The 24,097-nt window shown below is 51.4% G+C and overlaps 1 protein-coding gene across 4 annotated transcripts in view; it reads left to right on the forward strand.

The window, feature by feature from the left end:
* The window catches only part of LOC135897161 (Krueppel-like factor 2), a 99,973-nt gene that overhangs the window by 13,253 nt on the left and 62,623 nt on the right, over positions 1 to 24,097 (forward strand). Inside the window, exon 1 of one of the 4 annotated variants that reach the window (XM_065425739.1) lies at positions 20,085 to 20,447. The exons of the other annotated variants lie outside the window; for them this stretch is intronic. Coding sequence (XP_065281811.1) covers positions 20,376 to 20,447 — 72 coding nt within the window. The 5' untranslated portion in view covers positions 20,085 to 20,375. Of the gene's footprint in view, positions 1 to 20,084; positions 20,448 to 24,097 lie in introns of those variants that run through there. 4 annotated transcript variants of the gene reach the window in all.

Below are 24,097 nucleotides of genomic sequence, written 5' to 3' on the forward strand. Positions count from 1 at the left end.
TTCTGCGTGCATCTACTCCTCTGACGTGCTTTTTGTTTGTTGAATTATTGACATAGCGTGCCAGATACAGTCACATTTCCTTTGTTCTCGTTTCAGGTTTTTGAAATGAGCTAATATCTCGTTTATAAAGGCATTACATGCATCAAATAAGGTAAATAGGCATTTTGTTGCCAAACACACTACACGGGATATGTTATGTTTTACTATGTTTAGATGAGTTAAAATATTCGATTGGATTTTCGAAGCCTGTTCTTTTTAGAATATTCGTATTCGATTCATTGCAAAATTTCTCTATTCGACCCCCCCCCCCCCCGCCCCCCCTACTTTATACGCATGGCTCCTCTTCTTGGGGGCACCTATATGAGAATTGTTGCAAAACGTATAACGTTCATGGGCACAGTTTCACTGTATCACCTATGTACATTTCACATCATAGTGTTAGTTCCCTTCAACCACTTTCCTTATCATGAGGTATGCTAGCTGTTCTTTGCACTGACTATACCCTCTCTTTTCCCTTTTCTTCCTCTCCTCTCCAGACACATAATGTTTTAACGGGCAAGTTCTCACTGTGCCGGGGCCAGCTGTTCTACATAGGATTGACAATGGATTGACGTTGGTTCCATTGGAAGTTATCTGACAGATTCGTCCGTACAACATTGAACGCAAGCGTAGATGTCTATACTTGTTTAAATCTATGCACAAATCTTTCAATGATGACGTATATGGATACAGGCGCGTAAGGCTCTTCCAATGGACAACGGGTGTAAATCGCTGGCACTATTCTATGTCTCCGTTGCAGTAGTAATTTGGGCAAGAATGCATAGCGATATTAGCCGTGGCTCCAGTAGTGAAACCCGTCCACTTCATATAAGGGCAAGAATTCTAATGTGCTTTATTCATTTTCTCCCGCAACGAAACAGCGTTATGTACCGGTACTTCTACACGCCAATGCTGATGTTTTACTGCACTGCTGCTACTACAACTTTACTACACCTCCAAGGTGACGCGCAAACTGCGTACAAGACACAACCGTCGTATACCGCAAGCGCTTTTGATCACTGCGGGTAAAAAATGCGCGTTATACGCTGCTTCAAAGATTACAGCGAGCGCGCGCTTCATCCGCGACACCTGCTGGTCTCTCTCGATACTTACCGTCTATTAAGGCGCTTCGAGGCAGGACATGAATACGCGCATGCACGGCTGTAGAGCGAGGAAAAGCCGCTTAACTTCGGCCACCACGACAAAGAAAGAAAGAAAGAAAGAAAGAAAGAAAGAAAGAAAGAAAGAAAGAAAGAAAGAAAGAAAGTAGGAGAAAGCGTGTAGCTGGCGCCTCACTTAATAGTTCCGTAAAGCCCCCGGGGCAGCCGGCATGTTACGGGAGGAGACGACGCCGAAGACCGGCTTTACGCCGCGGTAATGTACGTCCACGCAGACTTGGCGCACCGGCACCGTATACGTTCTGTCGCGCCGTGTGGTCCCGGCTTGCCGAGTCTGCACGTGCGTGCGGAGTGTGCGCGCGCCTGAAGCACGTAGCAACAGACAAAAAAAGAAATGCAGCTTCACGCGCGTCGTATAGGCGGTCTAATGCTTGCCCGCCGTGGCCCACAGGAAACGCTCTCGCCGGCACGTATAGGTAGGTGCACGCGTGTTTAACTTCCGACCAGTCTCATTCATTGGTCGTAAAAGTGACGGTTTCGCCTCTCCTTCCAGAGGTAGACGGTATAGACCGAGTAAAAAGCACTAAGAAATGCCGGAGAAAACAAAAAGAAAAGAGAGAAGCGTCGACAAAATGGGAAAGTACGAGGAGGCAGACACGGTCACCCTCGAAGAAAGCCGTTGCGGCAAGCTTCTCTCCGAACAGCGTGCGTACGGTGTGCAGTTATGACCGCGCATAGCCGAGTGTGCGTAAGACGGGAAAGGGGAAGATCGTACTGCGTTGCCTTTGGCCTTTGAAGTCGGTCCGGAGAGGATCTCTGGAACATTGCGTCTTAGCGCAAAGCCGACGGCGCTGAAGGTCGCGCGATGAATGCGCCTCTCCCGTCTTGCACGAGTAAGGGGTAAATTTTGCCCCCTCTTGCAGGTCGTTCGGGTGAAACCGATGATCTGCGGTGCGGTAACGTTATTCGCTTTCACCCTTTGTGTGAACTATGAGCTCAGACTTTTTTTATATATACCTTTCGTCACCGACTTTCCGTGAACTGAAGCGCCTCAAGGTTCGTGCCTGACGTGCTTGAGGACATTAAGCACGGATTTTCGAGAGATACCGTGTTTCCCCAGAAGTTATGTTCTGTAAAGTTACCCTCATTCTCAGGACCATTTCACTCAGTGGTGGAACTCATAATCTTTTATATCGGTCGCATTGTAGATCGAAACCTGTTCTTTAACCGTAGTCTAAGTTTGACGTATTCTTAAAATGGATGAAGCCCCGAAGTAAAAAAAAAAAAAAGGTTTGGTTAAAGGCAGCCACATATTGTATAGACAGTTATGTACTCGTTTGATTTTGGAGAGCTAGCCTACCGTACGAGTGTATACTTCTCCTGCTCTGGTAGCATTTACCCTCGGTTTCATTCAGGGCAATGTTTTCGTTCCCCTCAACAAAGACAGGAATGTCGTTTGTCAGTGTCGTGCGTGGCTGAGTATTGTAATGCGCTCCTCTGAATGACTGTTAAATAAATATACAAAAGAAATTATTTTTAGCAAGATGTCAACATATATAGTAACATTCATCTCAAGCTGCCGGAGTTCCCAACCACTTTCGCCATCGAAGCATAGAATACAACAAATTGTCGTTGATTTGACCTCGGTTAATTCGGCTTATCGCTTAATTCAAGAATCTATATCCCTTTCTTTCTTTCTCTCTCCGTCGAGAAACTGCATATTGCTATGGATGGAAACCTCGTTTAGTTCGAGCTTGAAAGCATATCACTTCGGTTAATTAGACCACCTTAGACTACCCCCCTCCCCTTTTTTGTGTGTGTGAGCAGCGGTTACTGAAATTTTGAAAGCGCACGAAATTTAGCAGATGGTACTGCTGCATTCATAGGTGGTGACTGTGACGGCAGCAGCCTGTCCTGCAGCGCTAAGAACAACTTGGCCGTGCCGTGGTTATGTCCTTTTTCAGGAATTTGTCAGTGCCAGCGACAGTGTTGACGTCTGGGGGCTGTTGACCGACGACTACATGTATAGCTGTAAAAGAGCATTAAAATAGTCGGTCGACGGTGACAGACTACTTCAATCAATGGAGTAGGATCGCACTTTTTCATTTCGCTGCCAGTTCTTATTTCGAACTTTCGGATAATGCGACCAAATCTTGCGGTTCCAAATGGGTTGAGTTAACGGGAGTCGATCTTAGTTTCAAGTCAAGGTGGCCAGTTGAATCTGGCTGAGCTAGTTGATGGCCCTCTGAAAACAAGGTCAAATGAGCAGAGCTACCTAAGTGAAAAAAATAAACAATAAGAAATCAGGCGAGCTCAATATTTCCTCCAGGCCGTAAGTGAAGTTTTCACTCCACTAAAAAAAAAAAAATGGAAAACGCAAGGAGAAACGTGGAATGCAGAACAGTCAAGCTAGCACCGATATGAAAAATATGAATCTTACAATGAGAAAAAAATTACCGACGATTACGTTACTTCCTAATGCGAAATTTGAGCGCAGCTAATAACCTGTTTCACCTTTTCGATAGATTGAGGCAAAGAAATCGAGCAACACATGTATGCGCTATCACAGAATTTTTTTTTTTATTTTTCACACGTATTCCTTTAACAAAGACTCCACTAACAGTTCTTGACAGTCATGAAGGAAGCTTTGTGGTCGGAGAAATAGACTGATATATGTTCGACTTGGTACACCAATGCTTGATTCTCAAAGACGAGATCTATACAAGTGCCTCGCGAGGTTGTCACAGCCGTGGGACGCGTTACGAGCGAGAGGAACGGGATGTTCTCCCGCATAAGTGTTAGGAAATTGCTGTTTGTCTTTATGTCAACACTAAAGTCCCCCACTACTAACATCGGTGTGGATCGATGGACGGTTAATGCGAGTTGCAGGAAGTGCACGACGTCTTTCGTGAGTGCGGTAGCGGACTCACGAAAGCGGTATCAGTCGGTCGCTGCTAGCGCTGGGGGGATGAAAGGGGGGCGGAGCTGGTTACGAGGCCGACGATAACGCCGACGACGACGCGAAACCCAGGAACGGACGCCAAAGAGCCATTTGTGTAGCCAGCCCTCCTCCACAGTCTCTCCTCCTCCCTTCCATCATCCTCCCTCGCCCGGAGAGCCGAGTAGTAGTAGTAGTAGAAAACATTTATTCACAAAAGAGGAAAGAACTACGGAGAAAAAAAGAAATGTACAGTGAGTGGAGTCTTCATTTCAAAACTCCAGTGGCCTTGGCTGCTGCTCTCGCCTGGATTACCAGTCCGCGCTGGGTCTCTAGGTCTGAGCTGGACAGGGTGACCTCCCACTGCTCCTCCGGTTGTTGTGTTTGTATGTCTGGCGGTTTGGGGCCCGTACACCCCCACGTGACGTGGTAGGCAGTGGGCTGTTCGTTGCACCAGGGGCATGCGTCTTTGTAGTGTTCTGAGAAGAAGCTGTATTTGTGTAAGTTGGGGAAAGTCTTGGTCTGGAGCTGTCTCCAGTCCCGCGCTTCCTGTGCGTTTAGCCCCTTGTGTGGTGGGGGGTAAAGCTGTCGTTGTTTACGCAGATATTGAAGTCTGGCGCCGTAAGCCGCGGGGACGGGGAGGGTGGTTGTGGAATCGAGGATTGTGGCCGCTCGGTTTGTGTGACCTCGAGCTAGCCTGTCCGCGACCTCGTTACCCTCCAGCCCCGAGTGCCCCGGGGCCCACGTAATCTGGTGTTTGAGTGTTGAATTTGTAGCCAATGGATTAGTCGTGAATCTAGCTAATTTTTGAGGTATTCTGCCTGCTAGAAGGAGCCGACATGCCGCTTGGGAGTCGGTTACTACTTGTAGTTCTCGGTTGGTCGCGTCCCCGTATTGAACAGCCAGCACGATCGCCGCCGCTTCCGCTTCGGTAACCGTACAGTGCGGAATGGAGATACTGGAGACTTCTGTGTAAGTAGAGTCCACCACCACGGCTGCTGCTGCGTTCGATGCACCCTGATAGAGGGAAGCGTCAACGTAGACCGTCTTCGGGCTTCGTCCCGCTGTGCGTTTGAGGTAGTCTACTCGGGCGTTTCTTCTGCCTTCATTGTGAGTTTGAGACATGTTTTTTGGGAGCGGGTCCACGTGCACTCTGGCCCGGTACCGTGGAGGAATGTTCGTGGTCGACTGGATGGTGTCAATGTCCGCCGGGTAGCCGATGCGCTTGAGGATGTGTCGGCCTGTCGCTGTGGAGAGCAGGCGTTCTCTCTGGGACAGGAGGACCGCCTCTTGAATTTCCTCGAACTTGTTGTGTAGTCCCAGTGCTTCCAAGCTCACATTGGATGTATACGGTGGGAGACCAAGGGCATTCTTGTAGGCTACACGTATCATCGCATTGACTTTGTTTAGGTCTGCTCGGAGCAGGGTGAGGTATGGGAGCCCGTAGGAGAGGCGGCTGATGACCAGCGCCTGCACCAGACGGATCGTGTCCTCCTCCCGCATGCCTTTTCTGTTTCTGGCCACCCGGCGGATCATCTTAGAGATCTGTTCGTCCGGTGCTGTGGTTGTCCCAGCAAAAGCTATTACCATCAGCTTTAGGACTGACCACCCAACAACATCGACATCTGCTGAACTAGCTGCTCTTCGCGCTGCACTTCGTGTCGTCAATCGGGAGCCACCTCGGCAATGGTCAATCTTCAGCGATTCAAAGGCAGCCCTACAATCTGTACTATCAGCTCTGCATCGCGGGCCATTCGAACAGCTCGTATTCGATATTAGATGCCTACTCCATACATCACAGGAGAAAGGACACCATGTGACGTTTCAGTGGCTGCCAAGTCACTGCGGCGTCACTGGAAATGAAGACGCCGATAATGCCGCTCGGGCAGCTCTTGAGGACGCACAAGAAGAGGCCATACCGCTTTCACGATCCGACGCAGCTAGCAGACTTCGAGTGCTTGCACATGAGATCACGCTATCTCTATGGTGCACACCAAACAGCCAGACCACCCAGAGCAACCGTCAATACCACCTGCCCTCTTTGATGCATCTCTATATGCCAACTGGACTGCGTCGAAGAGAGGCGACCCTGCTTTATCGCTTATGGCTGGGGGTGGCTTTCACCAAATCTTACTCCTTCCGCATTGGAATGGCCGACAACGATCTCTGTAATGCCTGCCTTTGCGAGGAGAGGCTGGAACATGTTCTGTGCGACTGTCCTGACTATAACGTTCAGCGACAGTCCCTGGCATCTGTTCTAGCGCGCCTTGACAGTAGACCATTGTCGCTCGACACGATTTTCACATGCCGCCGACAGAAGATATCGCAGGTGAAGGCGACAAAGGCACTACTTCGGTTTTTGAAAGAGACGGGATTGGACAAGCGGCTGTGAGAGTGACGTCGCGTACCATGCCAGAATGATGGACTCCAACGGACCATGTGTGTGTGCTGTGATATGTGCTCTCTCTCCCTCTCCCCCTTCCCCATCTTTAATCTCCCCCATCCCTCTCCCATGTGTAGGGTAGCAAACCGGTTAAGCCATACTGGTTAACCTCCCTACCTTTCCTTCTCCACTTTTTTTCCTACCATGCTGTGTTGTCGTTTTGAGCAGTTGAATTGTGTGGTTGGCCTTTCCGTCGCTCTGCAACCAGAGACCCAGGATCCGGATGACTGGCACTTCCCGGATGGGAGCCCCGTGTAGGAGGATGCTCAGGTTGCCTGGTGATTTGTAGTTGTGTCCCTGTATGCGGATAACTTCGGATTTGTCGGGCGAGCAGCAGAGCCCGCATCGAATGGCCTCGGTTTCGGCGCAGTTTGCTGCAGCTTGGAGCGTGTCTTCCTTCTCGGCTAGGGAGCCGGTGTTTGTCCAGATCGTAATGTCGTCCGCATACAGGGTGTATCCAATGTTCGGAACCTGTTGCAGAGCCCTTGCGACTCCGATCATGGCGATGTTAAATAGGAGCGGGGAGATGATCGATCCTTGTGGCGTGCCCTTGTTGGGCATGTCTTGAGGGTCCGATCTCGTGTCACCCATTCCTATTGTTGCCGTTCGGCTGGATAGAAAGTTCTTGATATATTGGAAGGTGCGCTTGCCGCAGTTGAGGTTGCTGAGCTCCGAGAGAATGGCCTCGTGAGACACGTTATCAAACGCACTTTTGAGATCCAGCGCCATAATGATGTGTTCGCCACCCCTCGGGATGTTGGAGAGAACCTCTTCCTTCAGGAGAAGGAAGGCGTCTTGCGTCGACAAGCCCGACCGGAAGCCAATCATGGAGGGGTGAAAAAGATTGTTGTCTTCCATGTAGTGTTGGAGGCGCGTCTGGACGACTCGCTCGTAGAGCTTGCCCAGGCACGATGTGAGAGATATAGGTCGTAGTGCTTCGATCACCGGCTTCTTGCCCGGTTTCGGAATTACTATGATCTCCGAGTGTTTCCACTCGGGGGGAATTTCATTCTTCTCCCAGAGCGAGTCATTGAGGTACTTGGTGAGGTCCCTGATCTGTGCCTTGCTCAGGTTGCGGATCATGGCGTTGGTAATTCTGTCTACTCCCGTCGCCGTGTTTCGGGTGCACGATCGGACGGCGGCATACACCTCGGCCGCAGAGATGGGAGCGTCGAGTGCAGGATTTTCCTTGCCCTGGTAGGTCGCCGAGCACGGTGGGGCGGTACTAGTGCCGATGTATTTGTCCCTTAGAGCCTGAAGCAGTGCTGCGTCGTCTCCCGGGAAGAGGTGAGCAATGCGCTTCAGGGTGCGTGTAGATTGTGATTTTGATTTAGAGGGGTCGATGAGGTTCCGCAGAATTGCCCAGGTACGGGAAGTTCCCAGCGTTCCCCGCAGTGACTCGCAGAACTGTTGCCAATTTTGCTGTGCTAGATTGGTGGCGTATGTTTGAGCTTCCTCCGTGAGCTGTGCAATCCGCAGGCGGAGGGGTCTGCTTAGGCGTTGCCTTTTCCATCTTCCCACGAGCCGGCCGCGCTTCTGCCATAGCTTGAGTAGGTGGCGGTCTACTTCTGGGGCTTCCGGTGTGCGGTGTATTGTTTCTGTTGCTGTTCTGTATGCTTGTCTGATGCCTTCGCTCCAGGCGTGAATAGACTGAATGGGACCTGACGGGAAGGGTGCATTGCGGAATTTGGGCCAGTCTGTGATATGGGCGGTGCCCAGACCCCTTCTAATTTTGGATGATGATATGGACGTGCTGAGTATGCAGTGGTCGCTGCCCAGCGTTTCGCCTAGGTTCGTCCACGTGGCGTCGGCGACATTCTTCGTTAGGGTGAGGTCGGGGCAGGAGTCACGGGTGACACTGTTGCCTTCCCTGGTCGGATATAAAGGGTCGGTGAGGAGTTCCAGTCCGAGGGTTTCTATTGCTCGTGCGACTGCCACTCCTCTTGCTGAGTTTGACTGATACCCCCAGTCATGGTGGGGGGAATTGAAATCCCCAACTACGATGAGCTGGTTAGCTTGCGCCAGTCGATTGGCTTCGGAAAGGAGGTTGGTGAAATCGGCCTTTTCTGGTTTTGGTGGCTTATACGTGTTAACCACGAACGTGCTCTTCCGGCCCCGTTTATTGGGCACTATCTCTATGGCTAAGCGCTCAATGTCCGGTTCCGATAAAGAGTGCTCGATGACAGTGATGTCTTTTGCGACGAGGATTGCAACCGTCGCCATGTGGGGTTGGTGGATTGTGTAGTAGCCGGCTAGCGTTGGGGTACTTTCGGCTCCTATCTCTTGCAGGCAGATAAGGTCAGGTCTTATGGGGGTGGTGCAGAGGTATTGCTTAAGGAGTCCTTGTTTTCGTCTGAAACCTCTGCAGTTCCACTGCCATATTTCTATGTGTTCGGTGTTGTTTGGCTTATGGTTTGGGGCCATATTGGGCGGCTAGGTGGGCTGGCGGGCCGGCATCGCTCCCAATGGAACTGGCACGGCTGCGATTGCGGGAGGGACCTTGCTCGCTTGACGAGGCGCGTTTGCGGCTTCGAGTCTGGAGCGCCTGAATTGAAATTGAGTGTGAGTTCTGTGCAGCAGTTACCTGCGCGAGGTTGCCCGCTATGGTTTCGATTTTAGCTTGAAGCACGCTGAATAGATGGGTGACATTTTCGGTGAGGGAGCTGACTACTCTCTTCTCCATGTCCTGTAGTGTTTGCTGTAGCGTTTGGTGTGTCACTACTTCATCGGGTTGCTGTGGGGGTGTGGTGGGTGGCGGCGCAGTGTTTTGTTTGACTACTTTGTCTAGTTTGGCCATAAGCGCTGCGATCTTGGCGTCTTGTTCTGCTATCCTAGCATTTTGTGCAGTTATTATCGCTTGTAGTTTAGGGATTCGGGTGTCTGTTGGAGGAGCAGAGGAGTCCTTGCCCCTGCTTTCCCAGCTCACCTGCTTGGTTGTGTCTTGGGCGGGTTGCTGCTTTTTTCTCGGCATCGGTGTGGGCGGTGTCCGCATTTGTTGTGGGTGTGGCTGCTGCTGCCGGGCTCGGGTTCTCGACCTGGATCGGCTCCTGGATCGGCTGCGGCTGCGGCTGCGGTCGGCTGAGTCCCCGTCCTCGTAGTCGAACCAGCGGTTATTGTGGATCTTGGGGAGGCCGTCCCATCGAGACAACCTTTTCTCTTCGTTGTTGCGGGTGGGTGGCAGCTGAAGCGCTCTTGGTGGCTTCAGTCTCTTAGGGCATTCTTTGGTGCCGGTTTCGTGCTGACCACCGCAGAGTCCGCATTTCGGCTCACAAACGTGGGTGGGGGGTGGGCTCGGCATGCCGCACCGGCGGCAAACCGGCGTGTTGGGGTCTGGACACACATCCGGGCGATGTCCCGGCTGCATACACATCCGGCAGAACTGCCGGGCCGGCCTATACTGGTAGCATGGGTATTCACACCCTCCGTGGTAGACCAGCTTGGGTAGGTGGGATCCTTCTATGGTGAGCAGCGCCGTTGTAGATGCGCCCAAGATGCGGGCGTCCAGGATCTTGATGCGGGTGTCCCGCACCCACAGTCCTTCCATGAGGCTTTCCCTTGTGTTGTTGGGGTCGAGTCCGTGAATGATCCCTCTGATGGTTTGCGGTGAGAACGGGACGTATGCTCTCACCGGGTGGGCTTGGTTGTCCAGCTTAAGGTGGGTGAGTTGGCAGATCTCGTCAGCGGCCTCCTCGTGCGGGGTGCTGACTATCAGGATGTTTGAGCCCATGTGGGGCCGCACGACGTATTTCCCCTCCGCACGGGTGGGGTTCTGGCAGGACTTGACAATTGCTGCCGCGATAGCGTGGTTGGGGTATTTTTTGAGGGCTAGGCCTCTCGTCGGCCGGATGACTACCTTCAGATCTCCCTTTGGTAGGGGTGGCAGTCTGGGGCGACGAGGACCGGGCTTTCGGGTTATGCCTGGGGACAGGAGGTTGCAATTGGACGGAGGGCCACTCACGGATATGGCTGACTCCGGTGATGAGGAGGTCTGTGTTTCCCGGGCGGCCCTGCGGAGCTTCTTCGCCCGATGCTTGCTGAGAACGTACTCCCACGCGGGACCGTGGGTAGGGAAGCTCGCAGCTGAATCGGACGACGATGTCAGGAGGCCTGGTTCTTGCGTGAAGTAATCACGAGAGTCCATATCGGAGTCTTCGTCAGGGAGGTTGACCATGGATGGTGTACGTTGGTGGCCGTTGGAAGGGCCCGGATCATCGGGCGAAACTTCGGGGGCCATTTCAGCAGTCGGGGCGGTGGTTTTACAGTCGGAGAGCCTGGCACGCCAGGGCCGCGCAGGCAAAGTCCGATTGGCAACCGGTTTAGCGGCTTTGCTCAGCGGCGGCGGGCCAAAAAGCGTGGGTGTACAGGCGGCGGCGAGCCCGTCGGGCCGTTCGGCGGGATGTGACCAAGGCTGCCGGAGGCGCGATAGCAACCGTCGTCGGTACAGAGGGACGACTCGCAGGTTATTGGGGAGGGGCGGGAGCCCATCCGCAACACGTCTGCTCCGGTCGGCTGTCGCGGAGCGAGTCCGGAGAGCCGACAGCGCGCATGCGCGGCGGCGGAGCAGATTCGTCGGCGAGCTGGTTACGAGGCCGACGACAACGCCGACGACGACGCCGACGACGACGCGAAACCCAGGAACGGACGCCAAAGAGCCATTTGTGTAGCCAGCCCTCCTCCACAAGCTCTCCTCCTCCCTTCCATCATCCTCCCTCGCCCGGAGAGCCGACAGCGCGCATGCGCGGCGGCGGAGCAGCAGATTCGTCGGCGAGCTGGTTACGAGGCCGACGACAACAACGCCGACGACGACGCGAAACCCAGGAATGGACGCCAAAGAGCTGCGCTCTAAAAGTTGTGAAGCAACAAAGAAAAAGAATGAACGAAAAAATTAAGGTAATTTTTTACAAAGAGAACAAAAATTTTCCTCGCGACGTAAACGTTATTCGGCCTTCTATGTGATTGCGTTCACTTATACCTTCACACTCTTCAAGCATCATCGTCATTATCATCGTTTATTCAATTGTTTTATGGCTTCGCCTTTTCTCGGGGGCACTGATACGCGCCCCATGCTTTGACACTTCGTAAGGTGGAGGGTATGGGGGAGGATGATTCAGTCGGGGGACTACCTTCACGCCGCTGTGATGACAGTGGACGCGACAGCGTCGATGTACTGCATACCTCACCGTCGCGGCGCCTCGCTCCAAGACCATCGTCGAAGGAGCTCCTTCCTCTCTGGGTGGCCGCATGCGTGGGGCATGCGGCCGCGGTGTCCGGGACGGTAACGCACACACGCTGACTGACCGTCGCTTCCGTTGGCGGAAGAGGAGGGCTGGTGCGGAGGCCGGAGGGTGTGCTGCTGCCTCGGCCACCTTCATCGCGCGCGCTGTGGGGGCCGGCAGTGTTTGCACAAAAGACACGCGTACATCACCATATACGCGGCAAGAGGTCGAGCCATGTGCTTGCCGCACACTCATTGTTGTCGCTGAAAGGGCCGACCCCGGTAATAAGAGGGCACGCGCAACGGACCCCGTGGTCATTCGCTGCTGTGCGGACGTTGTTTTTCTGTTGTCCCCCTCCTCCGTCGGCTCCTCCCCGCCGTCCGTTTCCCGCTCGCCTTAGCTCCCCCGCGCGCAACGACCGTGCCTCCTCTCCACCTCGCATCAGTCCTCTAATGACCGCGGGTCCCGACTCTAGATTGAGACGTCTGCCGCCCGGTGACGCTGATGGCCACCGCGTTCGTTGTGGGACGAGTCTAACGTGGTCTTTTGAACGCTCGCATTGTATTTTTTTTTGTCTGTGCGCATGTTGGAGTATGTCGTTGAGATCCATCATCATGCAGCAATTTCTTTCCTTTTTCTTTAGAACAGCGCATGCCTGAGCAAATACTCGGGTCGCTTTTGCGCGCGGATAAAAGAATCAAACCAAGGTAGGTGTGTACATGTGACCAAACGTACTCTGCACGTGATACATGTGGTTCAAACTTGTCTTTGTTTCTGTCTAATGAATATTCGCTGACACTTCGACGTGAATCTCCGCATCTTTCCTTCAAGTTCTTGATCAGGTATTTATCATTGCCGAGCTATACGCTAGACGTGCATCACTTGCTCTGGACGTGTGGCCGGATTCACAAAAACAATAATCAAGACTCCGCCAGGCTATACAAGAAGCACTACGCAGCACGGACCTGGCGGAGCAGCTCTGGGCCGTCCAGCGAGCCCACGATGCGGCCAGGGAGTTAAAACTCCTGGTCCCAAGGTGGGAGTAGCCCGCTCTATGGGGCCTTGCGCCCCGTAGCTCGCAGGACCTTTCAGTGATGTTATCCCATCCATCCATCCATTTGAGCGTGGTATTCAGTCTATGCAACTTCACGCGTCCACTTTAAGCCTGCACGGCTTAGGCTAGATTCGTCAACCCACTTCGATATATATGCAATTAAGAGCCAAGTATTTAGACCAACGTGGTATGACCTACCTGCATATGCAATGCAGTTACCTCAATAACATCACAAATACAATATTGCTTTTACAACTTTGAACTCGCTTTGTCGCGCTTCTTGCACCGTGAAGTTCTTTCATTTACAATTTGAGTGTGTGTCTATTGATAAGTCGTCACCCTGCTCACCTTCGTTGCCTTCAGTATACCGCAACCGCAAGATGGCACGAGGTTCACATTATCTTGCGCTCATATTTCGTCTTCAGCATGCAATTCGATCATGCCCATCTAATCACCCTGACAGAGCGTGAACATGGGCCCGCCGTCGCCATGATGTCTGTACTTTTTGCAGGTTTCCCGCCATGCTAACTTTAAAGGTCAATAGAGAGAAAGAGAGAGAGAGAGAGAGAGAGAGAGAGAGAGCAAGGACAGGAAAGGCAGGGAGGTCAACCAGAAGAGCATCCGGTTGGCTACCCTAAACTGGGAGTGGGGAAAAGGGGTATAGAAAGAGGAACAAAGGGAGAGAGCACTGAGCACTGAGTACGTGTCGGGGGGGACACTATAAACGGTCTCTTAATTAGGCCGGTGCACTTCAAGTATTGCACTAGTGCACGATTCGCTTTTCGTGCCAGTGACGTTTGTGGCCACGGTTCGAGTATCTTTTACAGGTCAATAGGGTAAGCACTAAAGCTATGCACATGGAGTGAAGGCTTTGCTGACGGCTCTTGATGGTGCTTCGCTGCATCTAGGACGCTTGCGAACGCTAATTTCTCTAGGCTGTGGTGATTCTGTTCGAGATTAACCTATAGGAAGAGCGGCACATGACCGAATAGGTTGTTCGAAAACTGAGCTTCATCCAGAGTTGCCATTTAGTCAGTTAAGTCTGTGCCAACAACCTTTATAGATGTCACAGTGGTATACCTTGTTGTGAGAACAGTCAATCAAAGTCACCGTTGCACACGTCAACTCCTCGATCCTTTCATGACTTCCATTCAGCTCCAACAGCGTTGTCGCTTCCTACGCTTGTTCTTCCTGACCGGAATGAATGAATGCCGGCAGCATTTCCAGTGCTCTCGATCATGTAAATAAACCAAATGTACTATTGCGCACTATCCCGTGCTATTGACGTTCCTTTAACCATTAGCCCTATTTATGCATGTGGGATTCTAATTCGATTATTGTCTTGTATAGACTGGACTATCAAAAGCGTATAGTTCTGTTTTAGGTCGTCTAGTGTTTGAAAGTGGTGAACTTATAGGCAGGTTCACCTGCCAACCTCCTCCTCCACCTCCTTTGATAGCCTGCTGTCTCTCTACCAGATTAGAGCGTGCCGTTTTCAATGCGGTGTTGCTTGTAGGCGTTAAAGCACATGCGTGCAAATTAGGTAGAATAGACGACGCGGGGGTATACAGCACAAATGGCTGTCCCGGTGAGGCCTAATTGCGACTCCACATATGGTAATCTGCACAGCGTCAGAGCATAACCACAACTGACGCCACACAGACAAGTATGCAGTGAATCTCGGGACGTATAGTTTTCATGTGCAGAGCTCGCGCTTATATAAAAAGGACAGAAACGAATAAGAAAGCTCCATTCGTTGCGGCTTTCGGGAGGAGAAGGGCAGTAATCTTTTCAAGAGGACAAAAAAAAAAAAAACACTGGCATCGCGGCCGCGCCTCGTGAAACACAGGTAGTGCGCTCCAAACGGCGCCGCTCAAAAGCCGCCGCCGTCAGCGCCGGCCGAGATAAAAATCGACGGCAAACACGTCCGCGCTTACGAACCGCCGCGTGCTCTGCGGGGGCGCTGTGCGCGCACGCGCGTCCGTTTAAGGCCTAGCTCTCTTTTTTTTTTCTATCTCTCTCTCTCCGGCGCGCACGGTGCAAAGGCCAGATGATGGAAGCGAACGCTACGCGCTCACGGCGCATCGATTAGTCCGCTGCTTGCCGCTCGGAGCGCCCCCTATAGGCGGCCGTAGCCTTCACTTCATAGTGCTGTCTGCTTCCATTTGGCTTCCTCACTTTCTCTCTTTCTCTCATCCCGCGTGAACGTCCCTAGCTGCCGCAGTATTTCAATCCCTTTCTTCGAATGTTTTATTTATTTTTTTTTGTTTCTCGAGCTGCGCTTTCATTTTACTCGGCAGGAGCTTACGATCATTGAAGCAGGCGCTTTTGCAGCGCCTTCTCGCGCCGTTTTCGGGAGCCGCGCCTATAGGAACAGGATCTATCGGTCTTTTCTTCTGTGCCTCCTTGCCTCCCCTCCCCACATCTTCCCGCCCCCACCTACACCACTGGCGCCGCCATGGTGGTTGTCATCAGGTTTCCTTCGCCGTAGATCATAATTTTCTGTGAGTGTCATCTTTCGATGTGTTTGCAAATGCGAAAGCGGGCGTACAGAGGGAGAGGGGCTTTAGGTGGGCTGTACAAAGAGTTGCTGAACTCAACGTTTTCAAGTGGTTTTGTAATCGTTATAAACCTTATAAGACCTTATAAGCAGTACGCTACGGACATGTGCTCACTCACTCACTCACTCACTCACTCACTCACTCACTCACTCACTCACTCACTCACTCACTCACTCACTCACTCACTCACTCACTCACTCACTCACTCACTCACTCACTCACTCACTCACTCACTCACTCGGGAGGGAGAAAAAAGCAAAGATGTTACACGATGCTTATGTGTGCTGTGATATCCATGGAAGATGGAAGCTCGCTATATATATATATATATATTGCTTTTATACACAGCGCTGCAGTGTACAGTGTACGTTACTGCTGACTCATGAGCCACATAATCGGGACACAAGCACCACGTCGATAGTTTTTGATATCTTTATTCAAACAGTACTTGCATATATAGGAAAGGGTTCAGGGAGTTGGTGAGTATATAGAAATTACCGTGTTGTGTCAAAAAAAGAAGAAAGGAAAGTAAATCAAGTCTACGCTGCTGAGTATAGCGAGACAAAAGACAGAAGTTTGGGACGGGGAGAGCCAGCGTGCCTGTATGAAGGCTGCTGGAAGCAGCATTCACATCGGCGGTCAATCGCCGACGAAAATTACGTAAGAGAACATTTGTGGGCCGGATGTTCGGTTGGCAAACATATGCGAAGACAAAACTCCTTCGGAACAGGACGGTCCAGAAGAGGGAGATCTGGACGGAACTATTGCATGAAATGTATAGATGTGGTCACATACGCATGCATCTTTTTATGGTGCCCGTGCCACAATTTTACTGCTTGAGGCGTATTACTCGAAGAGGTGGACATCAGTACTTTCACGGGAAACTTGGCACCGAAGAAACGAAAATTAATTATATGCAAGACTAACCATTTTAGAGGCACCTATCGCAATTAGCGAATTTGTGCCGACCACTTAATTCGCAAGGCATAAGCCACATGGAAATCGCTCTCCACTCTTGAGATACGTGATTCCAAGTTGCGCGACGAAATGCGCATGCGCTTTACCTAAATTTCTGCTGCACTGCCCACGGAAGCGTTTTGTTTAAAAAGTGAAACAGTGTATTTTGCTGCAACCTTGGCGGCGCTTCTTGCAAAACCTGCGCTGCATTGTTTCAATGTATACGTTCCAAGTTGACTTGGCTTCAGTACGAACCGGCTTCAATACGCCAATCACGTTTCATAAAGTGATTAGTTAAAAAGTTAATATTAAGAATTGTTTCATTAAATATCAACTGTCATTTCCCATGCGAATGTATAATGGCCGCCGCCTGGAGTAATTAATCTACCCCAGGCAATACAGTTGCGCTGCCGACCATGCACAGGCAGTATTTCGAAATTGTGTGTATAATTATGTATACCTCAAAATTCTGGAAACAAAAGTAAAAAGACGAAAGTAAAAAGAAACTGTCATATTTTAAGGTGGTTTTCACTCCTCCTCCAGAACGCCAGTCCGCTAAGTGCGCAGTATATATATTTTTTTCAGCGAATGCATTATATGGCTTTATATCTAGCTGAAATTAAAATGTATAGACCTAACCATCGGCGCGTCTCTGATGCGGTTTTGCACATAAGGTGCTCACCTTATGTGAGCTTGCTGCAGTAATTACAGCACCGCTTAGTTACTTTTCTGCTTGCAGCGCTGGCTAAGTTCAACGACTATAGAGAAATGCATTGAGTTGCATCAGTTCTAGCTTCACCGCGAATGCTGGTGTCTTTCTTATGACAAGAAACGTAACCTTGCTTTCACCTTTGTGCTATTCTACCAAGTGATCTTTTTTATTTTAGCGGAAACATATTTATACATCGCTGCCCTTCCATATCAGTGAGCGAAATTCTGCCATATTAGCAGGATTAGTTGGAGACGGGCATTTATTGTACGACAATATGCACTGACATCTTAGCTAATTACAATTTTGATGACTAACCTTTCCATTGTTATTTTAAATGTCATTGTGAACTTAGATACACAAATGAAGCCCCATAAGAATGAAGTTGACATCTACTCTGCAGCGATACCGTGCTTAATTAACCCCAGTTTTGGGAAATACGTCCTCAAAGTTCGTGACCAAATAGGCTTATGTATATGTACCAGTAAATGCTTATCAGCAAGGAGGAAAAAGTATGTTCACAGCAGCCCTTGCACAAAAGATTGGCGAGGATTGCGAAACTTAACCGTGTGGTGCATAACAAATCGTAAGCACACGGTGTGCAAGCTAATTTTATAAGATTTTATTGTTACTATAGCAATTATGTGGACACGCCAAGTGGATTTTTGCCATCGTTATCGCCGTCGGCGTCGCCGTGTGGGTCCGCATATATTTAGGCTTATGTACGAGCAAACAGTGAACATTTCATATACGCGCATGAACGTGACTGATTTGAAGAAAATTTGAAACAAGAAACTGGGTAGTCAATTGCTCAACATTCGAGGTTGTTGCGGTCGATAAATGACGGTGTAGTTTTACCCGTGTACGTACGTTTGATATAGCGTCGTGTTTATCCGAATCAGTTAGCGATAGCGTACGTATACGCTATCGCTAACCGCTATCGTATACGCTATCGCTAATAATACCACCATAGGGCGGTATTGTATATATGTGGCAAATAATGAGCGCAAAGCGAATCGGGAGTAACTCAGACCTTTTGAATCCATCCGTCAACGTTGTGCAAACGTGTCACACTCGTGGCGCGTAACATTTCATGGAGCGCATTTTGGGCGCCTTCAAGGCGTGGCTTCGGCAATGTGTCGGCGCGTCCACTTTACGCAAGTATACTTGACTGTTATGCGCAGCTGAGCATATCGTAACCTTTAAGATTTAACATCTGACCGTATTCACATGTCCGTAACACCATCTTTAGGCACATTATGCGTCATAGAAACGCGGTTGTCACGGCAGAGAGTCGAACGCTCGACCTTGAGCTTTGAAGCAAAACGGCAGGCACCGCGATTATTATGCGCAGCATCAGGAAGGCACGCGCGCTAAGAAGTACCGCAGTCGAGAAAGCCAGTGCGCTGAATAACGAGCCGTCGGAAAATTGTGCCGTGGAAATGGGCCAAAAACGCGCGCATTCACGCATACATCTCACGTGCGCGCATTCTTCCAGGCATGCGCTCCGACAGGCGAACGCCGTCTCTCGCATATCCCGGTTCTCTTTTACGAGAACCGACCGCTTGTCGTTGCGTGGCTGGCGCACAAACAAATCCTTCGTCCTGCCGCGGCGTTACAAAGCGCCATCGGAGGAGCGCACACGTCTTGGGAACTCGGCAAGCAGCGCAATTACGAGCGAACGAAACCGCGCGCACAGAACAAGGAAGTATAAAACATGTAAAAAAAAATGCGAGCGCACGCACGCACACAGGCACACACACACAATGCATAACCCCACTGGCGGCAGTTGTGAGGGCGAGACAAGCCATCGTCGTCGTCAGCAGCGCCCGGGGACGCCCGTCGAGGCGGCACGCGCGCAGAGCGCGCCACATCACCGCGCTTACACGCGCCTCGCAGCACAAACGCGACGTCGACGTTCCCTCCGCCTTGGCGTCTTTAACACGCCCTCCGCAGCAGCCACCGACTCGCAGCGACGGCGAGGAGAGGAGAAGCCGGCGCAGGGCACGAAGGATGAAGAAAAACTGTCAGCGAGGCATCTCTCGGTGCCCCCTTCGGGTGACCCCAGCGACGAACGACGATGCGTTAGTCCTCCCAGCGGGCGCACACCACGCTCCATGCTCAGACAGAGACGCGCTCTTTAATGGCCCTTAACCACAGCCCTCGCGGCGACCGACCGCTGTCACGTTGCCGTGGGCCGCTGCCACTGCCGCGCAAGAAGAACGAGGAAAAGTGAGGAAGGGGGCTGCAGATGACGGGGGGGGGGGGGGACAGAAATCTTACCATTGTTGACAAACTGCTCCCACGCACCATAGAGAGAAGGAAGGCGGTCTTCGCCGTGCCTCGGTTGCTGCCACCGCCGACGCTCGCTCCGAAAATCATCTTTTTTTTCGTCTCTCCATCTCGGCGGCTGCCCTGCTCCTCCTTTCTAACTCACCTCTCCCTCCCCTCCCTCCCCGACCCCCCCACCAGGCGAACGCTGGCCCACAGTCGCTTTGCTACCCCCCTCCGGTGCCCGCCACCGGCCACACAACTTCTTTTCCTCTATTCAATTTTCCCCGTCTTAATCGGCCCCGCTCCGGCGACCCCGCCACGATGACGACGCTGCGTCGTTCGTCGGAGCCTCTCTGCGGCGTCAAAAGAGCGTGCGTGTGTGGCAGAAGGGCGCACGCGCGCGCTCCGAGGCTGCGAGGAGCGCTCGCGAGCGTCGCTCTCTCATTGCTCTCCTCCTCCCCAGCGCTCCACGCGCGCGCGCGAGCGCAAAGAGAAGCGCGTCAGAAGCGCGCGACGCGAAAAGAAACAGCATCAGCGAGGCATGAACGGTTGGGAGACGAGGCGCGCTCCGAAAAGGAGGAGTAATCTTTCTCGCGCCGTCGCCGCCGCTCTGCTAACAGCGGTGGGCGGAGTTTTGATTCGGATGCGCGAACCGGGATTGGTCGTTCTTGATCATTAAGAGGCGTGGCTTCGAGGTTTGGAGCGGGTGAAAGGAGGAGGAGCGATCGACGACCGAGAGCGGCGGCTGCCGCTGCGTACGACGACGGAGCGGCGGAGGAGAGAGCGGTGGCCGTCGACGCGCGGCGGCGCTGTGTTCGGTTTCGGCGCCAGTGTCGCTTCGGGCGCTCCGCTGGTCGTGCGTTCGTGTGGCGCTCCAGCTGCCGGCGGCGTTGACGCGGCGTTTGACGACGATTTTGTTTCTGCGCACGTGCGTCGAGAGGGGCGCTACACCTCTGCGAAGGAAGGGGCACCGTCAGCGGCGGAGTGCGGCAAGATGGCGGCCAGGTGTCGTCCTCCTGCCCGCCGGAGACGGGTCCGGGCCGTCGTCGTGCCCTAGGGCAAGTCCATGACGAGCGCTGCTCTCTTGTTGCCGGCGCCGCAGGCGAGCTTGGGCGCCGACATGGCTGACTTCCAGGACGTGAGTAGAAGGCCAATTGCTGTTTTGTCAGTGGATGACATTTGCTGAATTCGCACTTTGTCGAGCTGGTGCTGCAGCAACGGATTGCGATGAGTGACCGTGATGTCGGCTGAGCACGCGGCTGTGCACTATACGGCTGTCGGCTGTGCACTATACTCGTATGGTTGTCTTGATGCGCATGATCACCTAAGATGCCGTGCTTGTACAGAAAGCTGTCGCTTTATTGCGAAGTTCGTCACGTGGAATAACTGGCGAACAAGGAAGGCTTGAATGAATGAGTGCACGCGTGCTCATTAACACGAGGGTCTAGGGACGAATCATGCACCGCCGGTATGTAGATGAATTGCGTATGCAGAGTGCACCGTCTGTACCACCTGACCTTGTCTATCCCGCTCGGAGTTATGTAAGTTAGGCTTAGAGTTATAGAGATCAGCGACTTCATAAGCTTTGAGAACTTAACACCTACCTAATTTTCCATATAGCGGAACAATGGATCTCCATTTGAATTTACTGTCAGGAAACGTCATAGGACGGCATTGCAGACAGATATCGTTTCATGCGTAATGGTATACTCCCCATCCGCCATCGATGGCACAGCAGTAACGCAGCGGAAACACGTGATTTACACAATGGAGGACCATTGTTCTTTATTCAAGCTGACAGAATACAAGTCACTGAAAGGCATGGTATTGCAGTTCAGTGGAGTAACGCGTTATTTACTACAACATCATAGCAGCTAAAGGAACACAATACCAGTACACGTGTAAGGAGCTGCATGTAGCAATGGTTCCTTTTCGGGTATACTCCTTGAGTGCAAATCCTGCGGCGTTCATAGAAAGCACGTGTTCCACGCGTATCGTTGCAAATGGCATTCTTATTGGCTGTAGCATATGGCCGTTGCCAGTGCTGTACCTAAACATTTATTTATCGCTGCTATTATAGATCAATGAATCGCTGGTTTGGTGTGTACCGAAGAAGTATATGTATACGTGGATATACACATCATTGAAGCGAGGGGTGTTGAAGTGCTCGAGGTTACTGCGTCGTTACGAAGTGTCATAACCGCCAGCCTGAAGAAATGAAGCGTAACGTGGCAGTCTTGACAAAAGCACCTTCTATAGAGTACCAATTTGGGGCGCACATATATACTGTTACTTTACCGATGTCGTGCAGAGACGTGCAATGAAGTACCAGCGGGTATAGTGACACCTTCAGAGAAGTCACTACGAATGCACGCCAGGCATTCTTTTCTGTGTGTGGTTCCGGCTGACTTAATAGCTAGCACAAATGTATCAATAGCGATGTAATCTTAACACAGCTATGCATTTAACCCTTTCGTTAAAGGCCATGCTTGTGAATAACAACGTTTGTGATAGTTTCCCATTGGACAGAACATTGAAGGACGCCGCCAAAGCCAGCAGTGTTGTTTTCTATTGCGTCTCGGCAACATGCTAGAGCCGTAACTCGTCTGCGTCAGGACAAGATTACATGGTCCACTGAAACCCGCGACAGTATATTGTGACTTGCGAGTGTAACGTTCTCTGTCACAGCCTAAATTGATCTTGTGCGCCGATTAAACTGCCTTGACACTATACAGCAAGCATTTAATTTTGCACAAGGATGGGAAACCGGATGAGTTGGAACTTAGACGGCGCTTGTCCCGTTTGTCGCTGTGTGTTTATTGTTTACTGGGCACTGTTATCATAGCATTTAGTGTTGTTATGGGTCATTGGACGTGAGCCTCTGTACTGTTGCAAAACGAAGCGCTTAGGGAGCAGCACCACCAAATAGACTGGCGATATTTCATTAGAAGATAGAGATACATGCTGTCCTTAATGAAAGCTGGCGATGTTTGCCTGCAGGCTGACATGCATATGACTCGGCATGCTACTCCAGATATTGGATGAAAGATATGATGTACGCCCTGTTCAGACAAACACACAAACTGCACATGCACCTATGTACGTATATACACGCCTGCAATCTAACTGATCATAGCCTGATTCAGCCAGGATTCAGTTTATAAAAATGTCCGAGTGCTTTCGTAGCACGCATTACGCAACCAGCGTTTATCCACGGGTCAAGAATGTTCCACAACTTAGGCTATTGTCATGGTGCAAATGCTACGCAGCCTTCCGAGATGGTCTGCATGATGATTACGGACTGCAATCACACAATATTCGTTAAAGAAGATACATTCACCATCCCTATATGTACCTATACAATGCAGGAACAGAACGAACGATTAACGACATCAGGCTGCAACTCGCCTGATGTATTATAATAATATTGTAGTATTATAATACTGCATTCTCTCCTGAATCACATGCGTCAGTTAGCATAATCATATATATGTGCAAGTGGCGATAATTTATTCACCCACACAACCCTCCTTTGTTCTCGAAGGTCATGTGCTTCGTAGCCATGATGGTCGTCAGCGTGAAGTCATATGCTTTCCCTGAAATGGCGACAAGAACCGTCGTTTCTGTTCATTCGCAATGAGTCACCTTAAAGAGGAACCCGTTCATGTACGCTTACACATGGCACGCACTCGAAACAGCCTGCAGTAATGACAAGCAGCGAGCACGCTTCCCACTGCGTCCCGAAATGAGAAAAAAAAAACGAATAAATAACGTAAAGACAAGAAAGGGCGCCGAGATGGAAAGAACCATCGCAGGCCGAGAAGACAGCATGCGGCGCGTGGGTTGGGCAACCGGACCCCGAACGAATGGGTGAGGTGCCTTACCGGCGCTTTTTGCGCTCTTGTCGCGGGCGGGAGATAAATCGGCCCGATTAATCCCACGCCGCGTTCCAACGAGCTCCGAGGAAGACTTGGAAGAGGAGGAGGGGGAACACGATATCGGCGCGTGTAGTATATACGTATACAGTATACGGCGTCGGATTGCGATCTGAGCTGGCTGGCGGGAACGTTCTCTTGCGGTTGCGTGAGTACATACATGCGCGCTGTCGTCGACTCAAAGCCGCGGTCGTTGTCGAAGGACAGAAGCGCTTGAATAACTGCCCCGCGATCTCCAGTTGCGATGCACCGCGTGTCCTTTTGCGAAGAGTTGCCGCGATACAAATACCCCCGTATTCTCAATCGGTCCTCCACTCGAAGCTCTTCCTCCACTACACCGAGTTGAAGACAGCGCTTCCTGTGGACTTAAAAAGACGCTGCGCTCCTCAAGAATTGCCATGGACGATCACGAAGCGCATGCCGTGAGCACGTCTGCCGAGCGGTAACGCTACCGTCTGCTTTCTTCATATAGGATACGTGGTATAACCTCCGCCATTCATGCATGATGGGAATTGCCGTTTATGCGATAGGCCGGAAGAGTCTCGTGGGTATGGGTTAATAGCGAGGCGTTTTCGAATCGATCTCTCTTCGACGTTTTTTCCGCGCGCATCCATCGGGGTGTGAGCCGTGACACGACGGTATTCAGCCAACGTTTGACCCAGCCAAGCATACTTAGTATTATTATACGGTTCACTGGGTGTGAGTCGACAAGGACCCGCAACGCAACATGTTCCTGAACAGCGGAACACATAGCACCACAGCGGACGACCGAGCGTGTCAGGGCGATTGCCAAAATGCTGTGACATTCTGCGCCCGTGGCCATCACTTCTATACGTCATAAGGGCATGAAACA

This window comes from Dermacentor albipictus, chromosome 9 (genome assembly GCF_038994185.2).
Source record: "Dermacentor albipictus isolate Rhodes 1998 colony chromosome 9, USDA_Dalb.pri_finalv2, whole genome shotgun sequence".
NCBI classification, from domain to species: Eukaryota; Metazoa; Arthropoda; class Arachnida; order Ixodida; family Ixodidae; genus Dermacentor; species Dermacentor albipictus.